The sequence below is a fragment of the Diorhabda sublineata genome, chromosome 9 (assembly GCF_026230105.1).
Source record: "Diorhabda sublineata isolate icDioSubl1.1 chromosome 9, icDioSubl1.1, whole genome shotgun sequence".
Lineage (NCBI taxonomy): Eukaryota > Metazoa > Arthropoda > Insecta > Coleoptera > Chrysomelidae > Diorhabda > Diorhabda sublineata.
The window spans coordinates 16,216,622-16,236,273 of NC_079482.1; the positions used below are offsets into that span (position 1 = coordinate 16,216,622).

The 19,652-nt window shown below is 31.4% G+C and overlaps 1 protein-coding gene across 5 annotated transcripts in view; it reads left to right on the forward strand.

Moving 5' to 3' along the window:
* Positions 1-16,033, forward strand: part of LOC130448859 (uncharacterized) — a 56,352-nt gene extending 40,319 nt beyond the window's left edge. For 3 of the 5 annotated variants that reach the window (XM_056786406.1, XM_056786403.1, XM_056786404.1), the window contains exons 4-6: positions 9,433-9,564; positions 13,897-14,016; positions 15,910-16,033. In XM_056786406.1, the coding sequence (XP_056642384.1) occupies positions 9,433-9,564; positions 13,897-14,016; positions 15,910-16,010 (353 nt within the window). In that variant the 3' untranslated portion in view covers positions 16,011-16,033. The remainder of the gene's footprint in view (positions 1-9,432; positions 9,565-13,896; positions 14,017-15,909) is intronic. The other 2 variants (XM_056786408.1, XM_056786407.1) reach the window with 1 other exon arrangement.
* Positions 16,034-19,652: the final 3,619 nt, after the last annotated feature.

Below are 19,652 nucleotides of genomic sequence, written 5' to 3' on the forward strand. Positions count from 1 at the left end.
TAATTTATTTTTCACATTGCAAAAATTTCCACTCGATATGCTTTTATTTTTTAATAAACAAAAAACATTCAGCAGAAGAAATGAAACTCTCAAGTGATCACTACTAGAATTGAAGAATATACGGATCGCTGGATTACGTTGTTTAACACTTATCAGAAATTCCGACGATAATCTCCTGTATTCATGTAGAATATTCTCTATGAGAAGTCTGACATAGACTCGCTATTTAAAATAACCCCAACCATATCCTATGGGGGTCTTTCACCCTAATATTTATATATACTATGGATAATGTGATTTCCTGTACAACATGTTCAGCAACAGCTGCGATATTCTCAATATATCCTGTTTTCATTCTAGAAAGACCATCTTAGGAAACCTGAATCATACCACCATAAATCTAAAATTAGTTCTGAAAAGAAATGCTCTTATATTTTAATAAAACAACAAAAATGCAAAAAAGAACAAAATGGATATTACTTGTTTAGAATTTATAGCAATCTCAATCATAATACATGTCAAAAGTGCTATGTGAAATCGGCTGCGTTTTGGTCAATCAGGAATCTACAGAATTACCAGATCAAATTCAATTCATTGATCCTAGTTTAAAAACAATATCTCGTATTGTCCTATATTCTTCGAAGCGAATAGTTAAACGCTATAGTGTACACAATTATGCCGTCTGACGGGCGATTCGATAATCAAGGTGTTATCCTCAAAGACTGAAGGTAAAAAATCTGACCAAGCTGGACTACTTATATATACTAAATTTTTAGTCTAATTGACCTCCTTACGCACGCGGGAAACAATTCTAAAGGGAAATATTCATCAGTGAGAAATTTAATCACTACATAATCCTATAAATAGGCTTGGATTAACTATTTTTACATCTGATAACTGCTTGTTACAAACTTACAGAAGTATGCAACAATCTCTTTAATCTCTTTTTTAACAAGTTTACACCTTTATAATTATGACTGGTAATGTGTTGGGCAATATGCGACTTTTCTGCCCGGTCATATCTAGGTGCTTCTTAACCCGGATATTAATAGATCTCCGAATTTGTCCAACGTAATAGTCACCACAGGTAATTTACATCTTACAATTGTTTTAAAGTATTTTTGCATTCATAAACTAATTTGAAACCGAATTGTTTTTGTTTTCTAATCCTCATGTGTAAAGAGGGTTGAAAAGTACTAGAATAAATTTTTCCCGTTTCTCATTTTGGTTTTGGTGTCTTAAGTATTTAACTTATGATGGTTCATTAGAGTACAGCAATGTCCTCAATCAAATTATTTTTCTTATTGTTTCAATATTAAGTGGAAAATTGTTTGGCCATTCTATGTTTGATATAATGTGAAAAATCAACCGGGACATAACAGTAGTGGGCCTGCATCAAACTCTAGTCTAGGTAGTAAGCCTAGGAAATAATTCTTCTTGTCTCTAACAGCAAGAATATGTGCTTGAAATTAAAATTGCAATTAAATGTACTTGCGTACTGATTATAAAACGTATTACCCATTCCAGTCTCTGAAGACGCTACATTTGGCCATCAAAATGCGCGTGGGACAGTGTAATTGTAAGGATTGGTGTAGTGGTAGTGTAAGCAATGTATTCATGATGTAGGTCACTAACGGCTCTAGAAATTCCAATTTGTCTTGCAACAATTACAAATAATGATAATTCATTAAGAATTTTGTCAAAGAATATTAGTCTTATAACTTGATTTCTTACAATTCTGTTATCCAGCATGGATTTTTATATGTTCAAAAATCAATAATAGAGACTATACCTCTCTCTAATTTTCACAAACCCGTTTTTCTAATAATAGTTGTTCATGTATGACCAATGATCAAAATTTGTTTAAATAACTGCAGCTTTTTTATCATAATCATCTTCTAGTAATTTCTGGGAGGTTGTTAATTTGTAAGATTAGATATCTGCTTCGTAAAATATTTCTTGGATATTGATATACTGTTTTTTCTCATGTTCCCATTTCATGTATAGTCTTTCTATTTTATCTACAGTATTTTGCTATATGGATGACAGGTCTGTATATTATAGATATAAGATGTCCAATTATTTGACATTTTCCAATTTGATGCTTCTTGTAATGAGTGCGGGCTAGAATTTCATATTTTTCAGTTATGTATTTACCTTTGTACAACCTGTCATTGAAGTCACAGTTTTACCATTTCTTATGTCGACGTCGGAATATCTTTGATTTGGGACACAACATTATATTATACAGAGCGAGTGTTCTGTACGGAACGCCTCAATTATCTCGGAAACATACGATTTTTATAAATTCTTGTGGTTCGGCCGGTATTATGGTGGTATCTACATTGTTGTCGGATCTTTCCTTTTTCCGGAAAACTAATAAACTTTGTTATTTCAAGTGGATCTCCCTATATATTTTGTTATTTTAGAAATTCTTAAGAAATATTGATTATTTTTCATGTAATATTCTCTCCATATTCTAATATCGTCAAGTTATATAATCGTTCTTTTTTAGATAAACGATCCATTGTGACTTTACTTTAACAATGATAATTTATTGAAACGTCAAATTTATTATTGTAGCAGTAATAGCCACCTAAATGTATTATTTCAACTGCGGCGGAAATAACGCAAATGTAGCTGTAACTCCGAAACTATGGCATTTAGGTATAGGGAACATGTGATGAAAAATAATGAGTATTTCTTAAAGATTTCGAGAATGATCCATTTAAAATAACAACAAAGTTCATTGTTTTTCCGGAAAAATGAAGGATCTGACAACAATGTAAATACCACTATAATACCGGCCGCAACACAAAAACTCATATAAATCGTCCAAGCCGTTTCCCATATAAGGCGTTGCATACAAGAAACCCACTTTGTATATAAAAAATTGTGATAGTAATTATTAATTAATGAATCCGGTCCTTTTTTCAAAAGTATTGCAATTAGAATTATACTGAAAATGAAATGAATTAGACTTATACTATATATGAAATGTGAACACTCAGTGTCAAACAACTTATTTCTTAGTCCCGTGAGAACAGGAAATGGTTTAGTCGGTACACGAAACTCTTTGTAGTTAACCCAAGTATAAAGTAACTAACACTAATGAAACAAATACAAATAAAAAATATAAGGAAGCTTTTAAAAAATAATTATCGCTCTAATATACCAAATACCAACAACTGAAACAAACAAATTGTCAAAGACATATCCTCGATTATGAAAACTAACCATATTATAAGTAGCCTCCATAAATTTTAATTCCTACATAAGATGGATGATATAATAATTTCGGAAAGCAAGAATTAAGATAAGAACGCCAATGTTTTCGAAAAGTGGTTCGAAAGTATAGTAACTCTTATTGAATGAAATATCATTCCATTCCTATATCCTGTACCACTACCAAATGTAACTTGAAAAAAAAAATAAATAATGTCGTATCTATCAATACATATGCAACAAGAACTTGGGAACAAACATATGAAGAAAATGAAGGAAAAGGAACATAATTAACTTGAAAAAGGAATAATTCAGTTGGTATGTATACTTAACGAGAATGAGCCAACAAAATAAGAAAAGTAGTGAAATCATGAAGGAAAATGTCTAGAAGGAACAAAAGTACTCGTCATGGACTGGAAAGCCTAGGAGGAATAAGAGGAAGATTACATGGAGTCTGAATCCGACGCCTGAAGGATATGTTAAGAAGAAGAAAAGGGCCAACAAAGATTTACCTAGAAAATAATGGAGATGGTAAAACAAAAGTTGAAGCGAAGATTATGACCAAGAAGACAATGGAAATAGAAAACTTACCAGGGACAGGAAAGCATTGAGGAAATATATGTAATATTCGATGCCTACAAAGGCATAGGGAGAAGATAAGAAGAAAATATAAAATTAGCTGCGAATGCGACTTTTTTTTACTCATTACAAATATTGAGATAGAAGACCCTTCAGAGTTTTATTACAACAATCTATTGCTGATGTATTCACCCAAAGCGTGGATTAAATGTTCAAACACATGATAACCAAATAAGAAAACTGAATCTGGACAGATAAATTTCTTTTTTATAACGATGACAGTAGGAGTAATTATTCAATTTTAGAGGGTACTGTGTGTAATCGATAATATTCAGAACTGAAAATTTTGCTTGTATACAGATTTTTTTGGTTTAATTGGAGAAAATATTATTACAGAATATTGTTCCGTGTAAACTAAATACAAATATTATCTAGAAGCATCCTGTAACATTCTATTCAGTGATAGACATCAACCATAATTTCGCAACAGGAAGTTCGCACATAATTATGTATATCTATGAGGACATTGATACAAATGAATAGTTGTTACACGTTAGAAAACCGAGATAAGAAAACAGTTAAAATGAAACAACAATTCATTACTATTTTTTTATCGCAGATTTATAATGAATAGATTTAGGATTTATCCCTTGGTTACTATCTGTTTATCAAGGAATTCCTTGCATATATTTCCTTGCAAAAATGCTTTAAACGAAATCGATTGTAATCAAAATTAAGCAACCATCAAGATGAAAAGTTTACCTTTGGTCTCTGAAGATGATAAGTTAGTTATCAAAACACTGGTTATACCGTGTAATTTTAAGTAGTCGTGCAGTAGCGGTAGACAGTGTATTTCTAGAAAATTTATATATTTTGGAGTCCAAAATTTCAAAACTTTTTCGTTCATCTACAACGCGTACCAGAGGTAGCGCTTTCAGTAAATTTTAGTAAACTTTTGGTGAAATTATTCTTCATAGCTACTGATATATATCTATTTAACTACTATTTTTATATGTTGTACTAAAAAAATTGCTCATATTCTTTAAGAATATTTTATAATATACTCGTAGTTTCCTTTAAAATTTTATTTAAAGGAAATTTTGTAAATTTATTTATGTGGAAACTCGTATTATCCATTCATTTGGGAGGAAACAGAACTAATTGTGATAGAAAACGTTAAAATGATTGATGATGATAAATAAATTGATTTTAGAAAAATAGTTACACCAGGAATTTATTAATATTTACTGGTTCTTCATCTGGTACTCATTAAAGATAAAGAAGTGGTTTTTGAAATCGAGACAAAAATATTATTAAACTTTTCGAATAAAATAGAATGTAGACAGGCAATCAATATATTTGAAGACTTGGAAGTGTGTAAAACACAGAAGCAACTATTGCATCAGTCATAATCAACGAAATAATAAATTTAAGAGAAAATATATAAAAACTTGAATATGTAATTTGTAAAAACATAATACGTTCGAGATGTAGTCCAAAACATGGTATGAGATATACTAGTTGAAATAGATGCAGCTAGAATAATTGCGGCCATGAAAATTCTTTCACCGTAATTTTTGTCTCATCTCATATTTCCAGAGATGTAGGTTCATGCTATAAATGTATGTGTCGTTTTGCAGAATTCTGTTTCGAATTATGCAATAAATTAATTACTTCACAATTTTTGATTAGCAACGACCAATTATTACTTGTAAAGTTCAATTCAGAAATGAACAAATGTTAAACAAACCATTTTTTCGCCTGCCTCTATCCAAAGTATACAATTCCTGGCCTCATTGTAGGGAGCAAAGTCTGCTATAGAGCAGACTGGAGGAGACATTCTTGCTGTGAAAGAACACGAAGGTTTGAAGTCAATGAATATCGCTGAAGGATATATGTGCAGCAATGTCTTATACAAAAGCGCAAAATTTAGAACCAAATTATGGGAGTCACTGAAATTGAGGAATAATAATGTTCTTAATGAAAATGTCACGAAAACTGAGTTGTCTCCAGCTCTCCCTTATAGTGGTATTTAAATAATCACTGCTCAAAATTGCACGCTTAACATTAGTATAAATAATTACCACAAATTAATCATATGTGGGATGCAAGTATGAAAATAACGTACCTGTACGTTATACTGTATCTGTAGGAGGGAGACGGAAAAATAATATTTATAAGATGGGAGTAAAGTGATTTTTCTTCATACCTCAGTCGAAAGCACGTTCTTTTGTCCCTAGTAACAGGGACGAAAGTTTAACATTTACTCCCTGTAGAAAGTACACGCACCATAACAGCTCATCATGATGAGCAGTGCCTAAAATTTAACTTTCGGTCCTTGTAGTGTAATATACTATTCCTCCCTCAAATGATTAATTTTTCATCGGCAGAAAATGTAGTACTTGATACACAATAGTATATTACACTACAAGGGCCGAAAGTTAAATTTTCGACCCTGCTCGTCATAATGCGCAGGATCGAGATTTTAACTTTCGGCCCGTGTAGTGTATACGATTTTTCTTCATAGCCGGTCGAAAGTACGTTATTAATTTCACTTTTTATGATATCTTCTTTTAATGCTTATCCATTATTGGATGTTCGCGACCACATTTTTCATGGCTTCTCTATCTCTAGCGGGATGGATCAATGTCTGAATATCTTGTATACCCGTCCACTGCCTCACGTTTCGTAACCATGACATCCTCTTTCGTCCCAATCCTCTCTTACATTCAACCTTGCCCTCGACTATCAGCTGAAGGAATTGATATTTATGGCCTCGCATTATATGGTCAAGATATGCAATCTTTCGTTTCTTCACGATGTTAAAGAGTTCACGGTCTTTATTGATACGCCTGAGAATATCCTCATTCCTCGCTTTGGCAGTCCATGGTATCTTCGGGATTCTACGATATACCCACATTTCGAATGCCTCTAATTGTTGATGTTTTTCACCTTAAGGGTACAACCCTCCATCCCGTAAAGAAGCACTGACCAAACGTAGCACCGCACAAGTCTCAGTCTAAGATCAAGATCTAAGTCGGTACATGTAAATATATTTTTAAATTTTATGAATGTACTTCGAGCTTGTTCAATTTGGCATTTTATTTCACCGTCCGACGACCATTCTTCATAGAGCCATGTTCCTAGATATTTAAATTTTTCTACCCGTTCTATAGGTTTTCGCGTATACGTATACGTATTCGCTTCCCTAGTGATAATCATGTTTTGGCTATGTCCGCCTACTATATTAATTAGTTGTTGTAGGTCAGCTATATTATCTGTAATCAGTACTGTGTCATCGGCGTAACGTATGTTGTTGACCCAGACTCCATTGACTTTGATCCCAATGTCTCTATCTTCAAGTGACTCTCAAAAGATGGATTCAGAGTATATATTAAACAGGAGCGGCGACAATATACAACCTTGACGTACTCCTCTGCGAATCCGAAATTGCTCAGTTAGACCATGATTTACTTTGACTTGCGCTTTTTGGTGCCAGTACAGATTTTCGATACAACGAATGTCTTTTTCGTCCAAATCCAATTTTTTAAGGAGCTGCATAAGTTTGTGATGTTGAACTTTATCGAAAGCTTTTTCGTAGTCTATGAAGCATGATATTGATAATTATTTATTAAGGTTAGAGGTAGCAATACTAATGACAGCAATTAACAATTTGTCATAGCAACAGAATAAATAGTCCCTAGTTACGAGTGTAATTATACATGAGAAATTTTTTCCTCCCGCTGTTATGGAGGACGTGCGTGTACTTTCTACAGGGAGTAAATGTTGAACTTTCATCCATGCTACTAGGGACGAAAGAACGTACTTTGGACTGAGGTATGAAGAAAATAATTATTATATAGCTTGGAATCTGATTCACATAATATAAAGTCCAACAGTAATCGGTCATCAATCCTTTAACAAAAACCTGGATATTTTCTTTTAATGTTTTTCCTCCTTTAATTGTTGGTTAAATTACAAGAGGCTTGCCTTTTGTCATAGGTATCAAACACTCTAAAAATTTTCGTCTTTTTGATGTCAGTACCATTATTTCTTTCTTGGTTTCGATTTTGTTTCTCAATAATTTTATCAAAGTCCATGATTTTGTTCCTGATTCAACTTTACATTATTCCATACCACGTCAGCTATTTCTTAAATTATTTTTTCTATCGCTTTTGCTTTGTTTTATTTCTAAAATCTGGTTCTCTTGACATCTGTCTTTTCTCCCATGTTTCTTCAAGTTTTGTCATTCAATCTGTTCCTCTTTTTCTCAGACACATGAGAAATTCTGATGCTCTTACGTCTTACCGTTTACTGTCCTTATTTGATGTTCTGTACAACTCTTTCCACTTTTTCATTATTTCTTCTACCTCCATAAAAACTTCTAGAAAATTAACACAAAATGTTGGCAGGTAAAAAATGTATATCTATGTACAGTTTGGCAAATACAGGAGGGAATGTCGAGAAAAGGACGAGAGGCACGAAGTTAAAATGAGAAAGTATTCGGATGACAAAGAGGGTAATATGGGCTTGGTGAACTAGTACGGTAAATAATCAAAGTACTAAATTCTGTATCCCAGAAAAATATATATGTTAAGTAAAATTCTTCAATTATTCAGGAGATGTTGGGTTTTGATATTTTTCTTTTTTTGTTTGGAGTAGAAAATAATGAAGATTCCCCATTTTATATTTGCCTTACCTCCTTTTCAATATTTGAAATAATATGGACACTGACACCTGTGGCAATGCCAACACGTTTTTGAAATTTTTGAATGTTCCTTATAGGTTTATTTTCTGACGCATCCCGGCGCATAAAATAAATTACATTTGCAAAAATTTCTCTACTCCGTTCAGTCAAAACTCTTCTTTTCACTTTTGATTTGTTTAGGTACCCACGTAGTGCTCTTCACTATCTAACAGACACAGTATAACTGACAATAGTAGTCAAGTATACCTGCTTGAGGGACCGTACTAATCCCTACTACCATCATCTAGTAACGCACATTGATGAGCGTGGCTGTATTTGCCAAAGTGTACGACGTGAAGAAACTAGAATAGATGCATAATGTTGAGGGAAAGTATGCGCGTGTGATATATCATTTGAAAGGTCTCTACCTTATCTATTAAATCACCAGAATACCATATGATATTCTTAAAAAACCATAACATTCTTCTTTTTGGATGGTACCTACCAAACAATTACCGTATAGTGTCTGCAAAATAGAAAACCAACACATAATCAACTTAAGGTAGAACTTGAACATATATATCCAAATCAGTAAATAGGATTGAGAAATTCGATAGAATGGGCAGCACGATTACCTAATCTTGGCTTATTGGATTTCTCTGAATGAGGATATTGTATATTGTGTATAAAATTAAATATCCTGATTTAGATGAGAATAGTGAAGGATGGTGAGATTTTTTTCACGTTAAAAAGGGTCAATTCATTATTCAAATTTGATGTGTTTCAGAAATTTTTCATAATGCACTAAATAAGATAATAAATTTATTTTATTTGTATTCTCCCCTCTGTATGAAAATTTATGTAATATACAACACATATCTGGGTATTCGAAGCTGTAATTCAAGTAATATTGTATTCATTGAATATTTTTTCTGTTTTAGGTGAACTTAATGATCCATGTACAGTCGTAGGAGAATGTAGACACTGGGCGTACTTATGCAGTAGAAATAGAACATGTCAATGTATATCTCCTTATTATAGGCCAAACAAATATTGGGACAAATGTGTTGGAAGTATGTATGCAATATTTTTTACCAAATACAAAATTAGAGATAGCAAAATTACGAAATATAGGTACTATTAGAAATTCTCCATTCCTCTCAATAATGTATGTATGCATTATTCATTCAGTTTCAAAATAGAACCAATCTAAAACAAATTATGAAAATATAATGAATCACAAACGCGCCCAGTGTTTTTGAATGTTTTTAAAAATGTAATCTCAATCTGCGCACACTACTCAATTTTCAATATTTCCACTTCCATATCTAATTAAAAATGATGCTTCTAAATGTTTTTGATTTTATGTCTCTTATTAGTTGTTTTTTAATAATTTTTGAGAGACAGATGAAAAATTTAAAGCAGAAGAGACCTAAAATCAAGAACATTTAGAAGCATATACATATCAAAAGGTTTAAGAAATAAGAAAATAAAAACGATATTTTCCAACTATTACTATCAACTTAAAATATCAATTGAGCGATTTACAAATCAAAATCACATTGAAAACCGTCCGCCGATATTTTAGAACACTCATTGGAGAACCTTTTGTAATAAATTACAAAGTACATGTGGGTTCGTTCCATTGTTGTTCGTTTGTAAGAAATCCACTGGATATTATGAAATTCTTGTTTGTATAGGGTATAAATACAATTCTGTTCCATTTACATGAAAACTTTAAAGTTGATTCGTTTGAAATAATTTCTGAACCAACATAGTATATCATTTCGTAGTACTTGATGAGAAGAGTGACCATAAAATAATAATAAAACTTTTTTGTCTGATGAAATATCGAAAATATACTAAATCATGGTTAATTTTTTTGTGTTGTATTAATTCTGAATTGTAACCAACAAAGGTACCTACAATTATTAGCTACGATTATATATTCTTGAAAATTCAAAATAAAGAATATAACTTTTGATATCAAGTGATTAAGATCAGTTATCTCTACGACTTTAATTCAGACCACCAAAATTATTTTAGATTTAGTGAGGTATTCAGACTTGTATTGAACTGTAGGCAGATAACAATATCATAAACTAAATCAGAATTCATTAGAATATATGAGTAATATGCGAAAAATTGAAATTTCACTCTAATTGAGTTTCTGCGTCTGAGGATGCCTCTAAATTTCTCTACCTTCTCTCGATTATATCCGATAAATGCCATTTGAAATCAACCCGAGAATCTTGAAAAACCTAGTTAGGAGATGGATTCAAGTGTGGCGGAAGGATATATGTAGCTGACCATTATCGTCCTTTTGAAGTATCTTAAGGTAAAGAATCAGATGAGGTTGCAATGTTTCTTAAATGTGTCGATGTGCATATGAATTCACATTACCCCTAGATTTGAAGAGGTGTAAAATACGAGACCCTCAGAAAGGCAAACTATAACCAAGATGCGAATAATGAGTAGTAAGTTTTAAAGCAATACGAGAATCGACATACGACATAGATTGAATGGTAAAACAATCAGAGGATAATTTTTTCGCCAAGGTCTCTACATGTACATTGAAGGGTTCCGACATTATCGAATTGGAGACCGAATTAAGTCATTGTTGAGATTTAGTTCGCGTCAGACCAGTACTTAATGGTAATGAGTTCATTGCCCATAGTAGAATGTAAAGCTTGAATATCTGGACCACTTCAGGTTACACCGGTGTCATCCGCATATAAAATAAATTTACCATTAATTCTTAAGTCTGTGACATCATTAATGAATACCTAAAAAAAAAGAATTGAATTTAAAACTGAATCCTGAGGTACACCTCTGCCAACTGGTAAATTACTCGAAACTTTAACATTAGCTCGTACTAGTGGTTTTCTACATTCAAGGTAAGATTCAAACCAATAAAAAGGACCAATTTGGACACACTAATACTCTAGCTTATTAATCAGAATTTCAAGAACACAATCGAAGGCATTAGCGAAATCACGATAATCCACGCTGATTAAAATTTATTATTAAATGAGGTATATTTTGTATTAAGAAAAGAAAACATAGCGTTATTAGTGCATTAATCAAGTAGTAGATCAAATTGTTGAGCTTCCAAGATTTTATGTTTCAAACGAAAAAGCAATATATGAGTTTTCATTAGTCATTAGTTACTAGTATTATTTTTCTCGCCATCCTTGTACAGGAGAACAATTATAGCTGTTTTCAGACATCTAGGGACATCTGGAAAATCTAAAACCAAATTAGCTGATAACCCATCAATGCCTCAAGAAGTCTTGTTTTGAATGCTGAATAAGGTTTGCACAAGCTCAAATCTACCTCCAGGTCTAAGGAAAAGGCGTTAACGGAATAATTGTTGGGTTCTTCTGGGCCGAGGTCAATAGTGTTTGATGAAAGCGTTTTGTTCCTCAAATTATCAATAACAGACAAAGTTTCTTTCAAGGAAATTTTAGCTGTAGAGATGCGATTTTTATAGTAGTTTTGTTTAATAGTTTTGATAGTTTTCCTGTACAATAATTTATTGTTATTGATATAATTGGGTATGTGACGATTGTATGTGAATTTTTTGATAAATATCAGTGATCTCATATTCTTGGATGAAGTACATGCTCCTTTCGTAAACCATGATTTGTGATAATTAGTTTTACGAGGGCGAAAAGAAAATACTTTACTAAAGCACCTCATAGTTTTATCTTATTCAGAAAGATCAGAGCAGAGATAATAACCTTAGGGAACGACCTTGACCCTCTGTTGCCCGGTTTACACGTCTTGTTCCACTGGCACAAAGTATTTGCCCTTTTTGAATATCTTAGAACATCTGACAACAGTTTCACTCTACTATGGTGAACACTACTGGCAAGGCAACGTTTAAAACCACTATACTCATACTTATCTAGTTAGTGCAGCGTATAAAAATAATTAAAATTAAAAAGTAAAATTAAACTGATATCTCCACATTCTAATTTCGTATTAAGACTTATGATAATAAACATATACATGACATATTTTTTAATTAAATTTTAATGTTAAATGCTAGAAAATATTTGAGTAAAATATAACAGAACTATTAGTGAATATATAGAATAGATATAGATGAAAGTGTATATCATCTTCATTATCAAATCATTTGAGTACATTTTTTTTGTCAGAGTGAGTTAAGAGTTCAGCAATGTTTTATTTCAGTTAGTGCGAAATGAATGAATTCCGTTGATTCTTTGATAAAAAACATGATAAATGCTTACTGAATACACTGTTTACACCACCACCATACCAACACTCACGATTACACTGTCTGACCAAGTTATCGTCTTCAGAGACTGAAGGTAAACTGTGCCGAAATTGAATGAAGACAACTAATAAATTACCTATAGAAAGTTCTGTTTTAACTTTTTCTCGGAAACCATTCCAGTACACCAAACATTCAGTTTTTTTTCTATACCGCCTTTCTACCGAACCCACTGCTTACACTACCACTACACCAACACTTAGAATTACACTGTCTGACGAGCGTTTCTATAATCAAGTTCACCTTCACTCTGAAGACGATAACTTGGTTATCGAAACGCTGGTCAGACAGTGTAATCGTTGGTGTAGTGGTGATGTAAACAGTGTATTCAGTATGAATATCGCCAACGGTTTCAGAAATTCCAACCTAATGGAAAATGCACAAAAACTTCCATATAGAAACACTTCAAGGTAACTAATGATGTACGTATTTCAATTATACCAAACAAACACAATAAAGTGTCATAACTAATAGCATTTTTATTAATATTATATTAAAATAACCAAGTTTTCACTTTACCTACTAAGAATTTTGAAGAAATTACAAATTATAATCTCTGATTATCTAGAATTCGAAGCATATTATGAAATTAATATTGTGATTCTGTTTCACTATTAACAGAAAGAAATGGAAACACTTGATATTTATGTATTAGAAAATTTTTCAAACATAATTTTTCTACTTCTCACTTCAATCATTTCAAACAACTTAATCGACAATAATTGCACCTTTACCTAATGATAACTTTGAATTATAACACTGAAATCAAGAAAATAAATCCCAAACAAATTGAATACAACTATGAACATCAGATAAGTACAACAAGCTTTCATCTTCGACCAATATCAGAAATATGATCCCCTGTTCACTATCTCTTGCTGTCTACACAATAATCACACTATCTATGGCTATACTATCAAACATTTATTATGAAAAATGTACTCTCCAAAGTATACGGGGTTTGTTCCGCCGTGGCAATTTTACTATAACGCAATTTTTTTCATACCATAGTCTTCGTGTACGTGTAAAGTTTTTAATTGTCCACACTTAACAACTTATAACAGCTTATACTGCACAAAAATTGACACAAGATTTTTTTTAGTTATTGGCCAAAAATGTCAGTATGATGAACATTGTATAGATGGCGCTTACTGTAAACAGCAACAAATCTGCGAATGTAAAACTCATCTCGTGCCTAACGAAGACAATACAGAATGTTCACGTAAGTATTATATGATATGCTATATTCAATGCAATAGCAACATTCTTTGTGTGATTTATGATACTTCCATATCTTTTCTTTCTAATTCTGACATACCACTATTTAACTACATTTAAATATACTGAAGTTTACTCAACAGTTTTAACATGTGACCTTAATAAAATTTATCATTCTTTATTACACGCCTAGAAAGAATCATTTCCAGTATTAACGTGAAAGTAAAATTTAATTGACCATCATCTATAGTTTTTTTGATTTACAGAAGCAAATAGGCGATGAATAAATTACTAATGTCGACAATAATATAGTCTTGTGTTATTTTGATTAAAAAAATAACAAATAAGACAGTACAACCTCTACCACCATTTATATAATGGAATTATTTGTCTTTATTTTAGAAAATTGAATGAATTGTATCATAAAGGGTGTATACTTTTAATAGAAGGGGAAATTCAAAGTTTCATTATCAACTTAAATGAAAATTAATACATAGAAAATGCCTGTGGTAGTTGATGTGAAAGACATTAAAAACATATTATAAAAAAGTTGTTTTTAACAATCACACTTATAGAGGTTCAATATACACTATAAGGTAAAAAAAATAAGGATATGATAGGGGTCGTGGCGATCAAGGTTGGCAAGTATGACGTTAGAAATTTGTCTAATAATAGAGTTCATTATAATAGTATCAGGGCGCTTAAATATTTTTCTCTTTCAAGAATAGTATATGTTGTGTTATGTACTCTCATAAAACGCCCAAATTTTTTTTCAACTCCATTATTAACAACTTCAGAAAATAAACATAGCAACCTTGTTCAGCACGACCTCTATCTTGTCGTTATTTTTTACTTTTTAGTTTTATTTTTTTTTAAATATATTATTTTTTACTTTTTAGTCTTGTTAATGTATTATACTTTATCGGAGAAAAATAGTAAATCAAAATATATTCACATAGTTCACGTGATTAGAGTTTAAACGCCGAGCATGTAATATGACGAAAGAAGAAATAAATTGCGGATTAATACAGCAGATTAATAATATAAATTATAAATAATTATGCACAATTATTAATACATAAATATACAATTTAAATGTGAAAGGTGAACGGCCAAAATATGGAACACGTCCATTTAAAAATTTAAAATATGTGTATTGAAACATTAAAATAAAATCTTCATTTTTTACCTCAACATATTTTCTTATTGCCCATCAGATGACATTGAGCTTCCATTGTCATCAATATTTATAATAAGGGGCACAACCTGCACATCAATGACAATGTCTATATTCTACATTTTGGTTTCAATCTTTACTTGAACACGTCAAATAATCTTTTTCCACTTATCACATATAATTCTCTGAATAGCTTTCTAAGAAAAATCTTTTCAACGATAAAGAAATTCATTCATGTTTTATAGTTTTAAAGATAGCCTTTGATCTAAGAAGAGAAGATATAGTAACTGTAAGGAGAGGCCAATCAACATGAACTTGTTAGATTTGATCACACACAAACAGGTGACACTAAATGACATAAATTCATAATTCGTTTAGATTGGTTGAGTTCTGCCTTCTTAGGTTAGATTATCCGTAATTTGAAGACGCAGGAATTGACTATGATGTAGGTGTGAATTGATCTCCCATTATTATCAAACCTATTTGTATATAAAAAAATTTTTACCTCACAATATTCTATCATAAATTTAAACTTGAAAAATATATGTCAAGTCACAATAATATATGTATATATATATATATATATATATATATATATATATATATATATATATATATATATATATATATATATTGAACTTAAAACTAGAAGACTGTTTATTGTAGAAGAATTTGTTAAAAGTAGCAGATTATATGAACAAACTCATTATTTCAATAAAGTTCCAATTGTTTCAGATTCATCAAGGAGTTCGGCAACCAAATATACAATTTTACCTGTAATAGTATTAGTGTACTTAAAATTATATTTATGTATAGGCTGATAAAATAAAATTATAATAGGAAACTTTTGTCACCGTCTTAATTATTGATCCATCCTTACAAAATTCTTTATAAATGAACATTTTTTTATTTTTAAATTGTTCTCCAATAAATTATCGAATGTGTATATTTGTTACCATATATAACGTAGAGGTGACACAATTTTAATTAGAAAAATAACACTTGTTTTTTGTTATTATGAAAACAGTCAATTAATCAAATTTTGATGTTTCTCTTTTCGCGTTTTTCAGTTACCAGTTATAGAATTTACAAGGAAATATAAAAATTGTAACATGCAGCTTTATTCAAGTTATGTATAACTTAGGAAGGAAGGAGTAACGTAACAAAACTAATATTTTTGTAAAATACAAAGAAAAACAACTTTTTATTAGATCATCAATGAAGCTATTTATTTTTGGGTGGAAAATGGTGAAACTTTATTTGTCCCATCCTTGGCTAAACCTAATATAATGTAATGTCGTTTATTGTAATAAGACTTGTTTAGAACTTTATACACTTTATTTAATAAAGACTTCACATGTTTTTCAGACAGTAACTCTAATTTTATTACGTGCATTGTCATACTCCGACTACTACTCGGCATACCTGAAGAAGTACCTTGTTTCTTATCGATATTTATTCCACTAAAATTTTTTCCCACACTGTTGGTGACTTTGACTCTAATAATTGTCTTCTTTGGTATTATCATTTGATAAAGTCGGTTTATTATTTAAGTATACATTTGGAGCAAAAGACACACTCGGATTAGGATAATACTTCAAAACAATTTTCATTTTCATTCACTGTACCTCATTTTTGTAAAATGAACGACGAGCTGCTTCTCAACAAGTTGGTTCGGGAACGACCAGTTCTTTACAATATGAAAGACTCCCAAGTTTTCACGATGCCGTTCATATTTGGACACGCACCGTATTTCCCCCTTTAGTTTACAAAGAACTTCGTCAGCCGATATTTTTTTTCACGTTATTTCACAGCACGGATATGTGTGAATCGACCTTTATGTTGTACAAGTATATAGTTTGCACCAAATATGAGTTGTAATTCATGCAACTATTTTACCTTCTTGCCACAACCTATTATATTCATTTTTTACAAAGACCTCTTCATTTTCAGAGAATAACTCAATTTTTCCAAGGATGTTAAGCTGAAGATGTTTTTGCGTTTTGGACAAACGCTTTAACAAACTGTTTCTTGTTTTAGTACCAATTTTAAAAATTGGCTTTTATGGAGACAAAACCCTGTGGAACTAGAATGTTTTCTAAGCGATTCAAAATTGTATTTTCACTCATTTGACTTTCCCCTTCAAAAAAAATATTGCTTTTTTTAATCCTTTTTTGACTGTTTGGACACCCTTTTCTCCTAATCCATTACTCTGAGGATGTTTAGGAGATATTCTAATGAACTTAATAGAACTTAATGAACCAATAGAATGACAAAAAGATGTCAACTCTTAAGAATTTCTGGAAGGCGGTCCGTTATCTGAGAATAGTGGAACAGATAACCCAAAAACTGAAAATATTTGCTATAATTTCAAAATCAATTCTTTAATATTTGTGCCTCCTTCAGTGTTACTTGACTAATATCAAAAAAGTAAAACTGTTTAATTTCAAAAAAATCGATATTTATTATGTATAAGTTATGAGGTGTAGTGGGTTAGGTTAGGCCAGTGGGCCATGGAAGAAGTACACCTTGATTTGTGAAGTTATGCATTTGCTGACACCCAGATTTATGAACTTCCCTCTTCGTTTATTCCAGGCTACCAACAATATGATCTTATTAGCATTTTGGCTATAACAATACCAATGTGCTGCTCATGACATAAACTAAGAAAATCAGCTTGTAACCGTTTTGAAATTATGACTATATTGTCGACTAATAAACAACCATTGTCAACAGAAAGTTCCAATTTTATTTTAAAATGCAGTTTTAAATTTTCATCAGTTATAGAATTTAGCCACCCTGTTAGAGTCAAATTAAGAGCTTTTGATAAAGTTATTTATAGCAATATTTATAAAAGTAATAGCAATATAGAAGAAATACCGTCTTCCTTTACATCATCACATTTAGACTAACTGCCTAAACCAAGATATATCACTTAATTTGGGGTTGAATGGTTTCAATACTGCTAATTAATGACATGACTGAAGAAAACTTTTATTTAAATTTTAGTTTAAACTGCACGAGAATTTTTTTCACTTTTATTGCAATCCGAATCTAGCGCAACAATTTGACCTTGGATGAAAGCTGCAAATATTTATAATTGTAGTTCGTTTCCGCTATCGGTTGATACTAACTAAACTTAGTCTACCAAACTAACTGTCGTCTATTGTAATAAGACTCTTGTTTATAATTTTATACACAGTTTTATTAATCAAAGACTACAAGTTCTTCAGACAATAATTCTAATTTTATTAAGTGCAGTGTCACACTCACGCTCCCTCCCTGTGTTCCTTATTCTAAATACTAAAATAGCTGGTCTGGATTTTAAATACATTGCATGTAATTTTCTTCTTATGAAAATAAGGTATATAAACAAATCTTGTGTATGTAAATAACGCTATGAAAGAGTTATGAATCAAGAAATAACTCATGAAAAGAATTGAGTAGCCTTTTGTCTAATGGATAACTCCAATGATTTAAAATGTTTATTCAGCAATTACATATAGTCGACATATCTATTGATTACTATTAGAATCCAACCTTCTAAGATTAAAATAGTGTGTAGGGACAAAAGTGTTATCTATGGTATAATCCAGCAGTACATTAATTGACATATCTATGATTTCTATAACATTTTAACCTCTTGTGTGAGTTCTACAATTTTAATCGATAGTATAATTCAGCAATCTATTATCACTATTACAATCTTAATTCTTAGAATTGAAATTATGAGTAATAGTACAATGTTATTTATGCTATTATTATTGTAAATATACACTGGAGTCCCGAACTTCGCTAATCCAAAAGTCCGCCTAATCCGAAACCGAAATATGGATATTTTTAAGAATGAAACAACGAAGAAAGAATAAAAATGATTAGTGTATTGATGAGAGTTACAGTATCTTTCGAATACAGTAAAGTGTAATGAACAAAAGAGAACAATATTCTAAACTATACTGGTTTAAAAAAGTCCGCTACAGTTTTTTGACGAAGAAACGAAGACCTCTCTGTTGCGACAAAGTTACGCCAACTTCTCTGGAACAACGTATCCGCTGGGGCCGAGGTGGACTCTTGTTCAACGTATCAAAGGTGGTATCGTGGTGTCCGAGTGGTATACCCTCCGCTCACTGTCGACGTCAGCTTCACCTTCGCTCTTATATTTGACACGTTGCCTGGTTCTTTAAGAAAAATATCAACAATCTGCTGATCATATAAAATTTCATGATTGTTATCGTCAGCTTGTAGCCACTCTTTCACATCATTTATTAGCGTCCTCATAGTTGTAATAGTTCCTGCACCTGTACAACATTGTTTCTGTCTGCTTGTTGATTTGGGGTTTCTTTAGAATTTAGGCTTGGTCAAAGTTTTGCTCCAGGATTTTTTCAACAGGTTTTCATTTGTAGATTCCCATGATTCTGCAACCCAATAAATTACGTCTTTGACATTTACTATCATTATGAGCT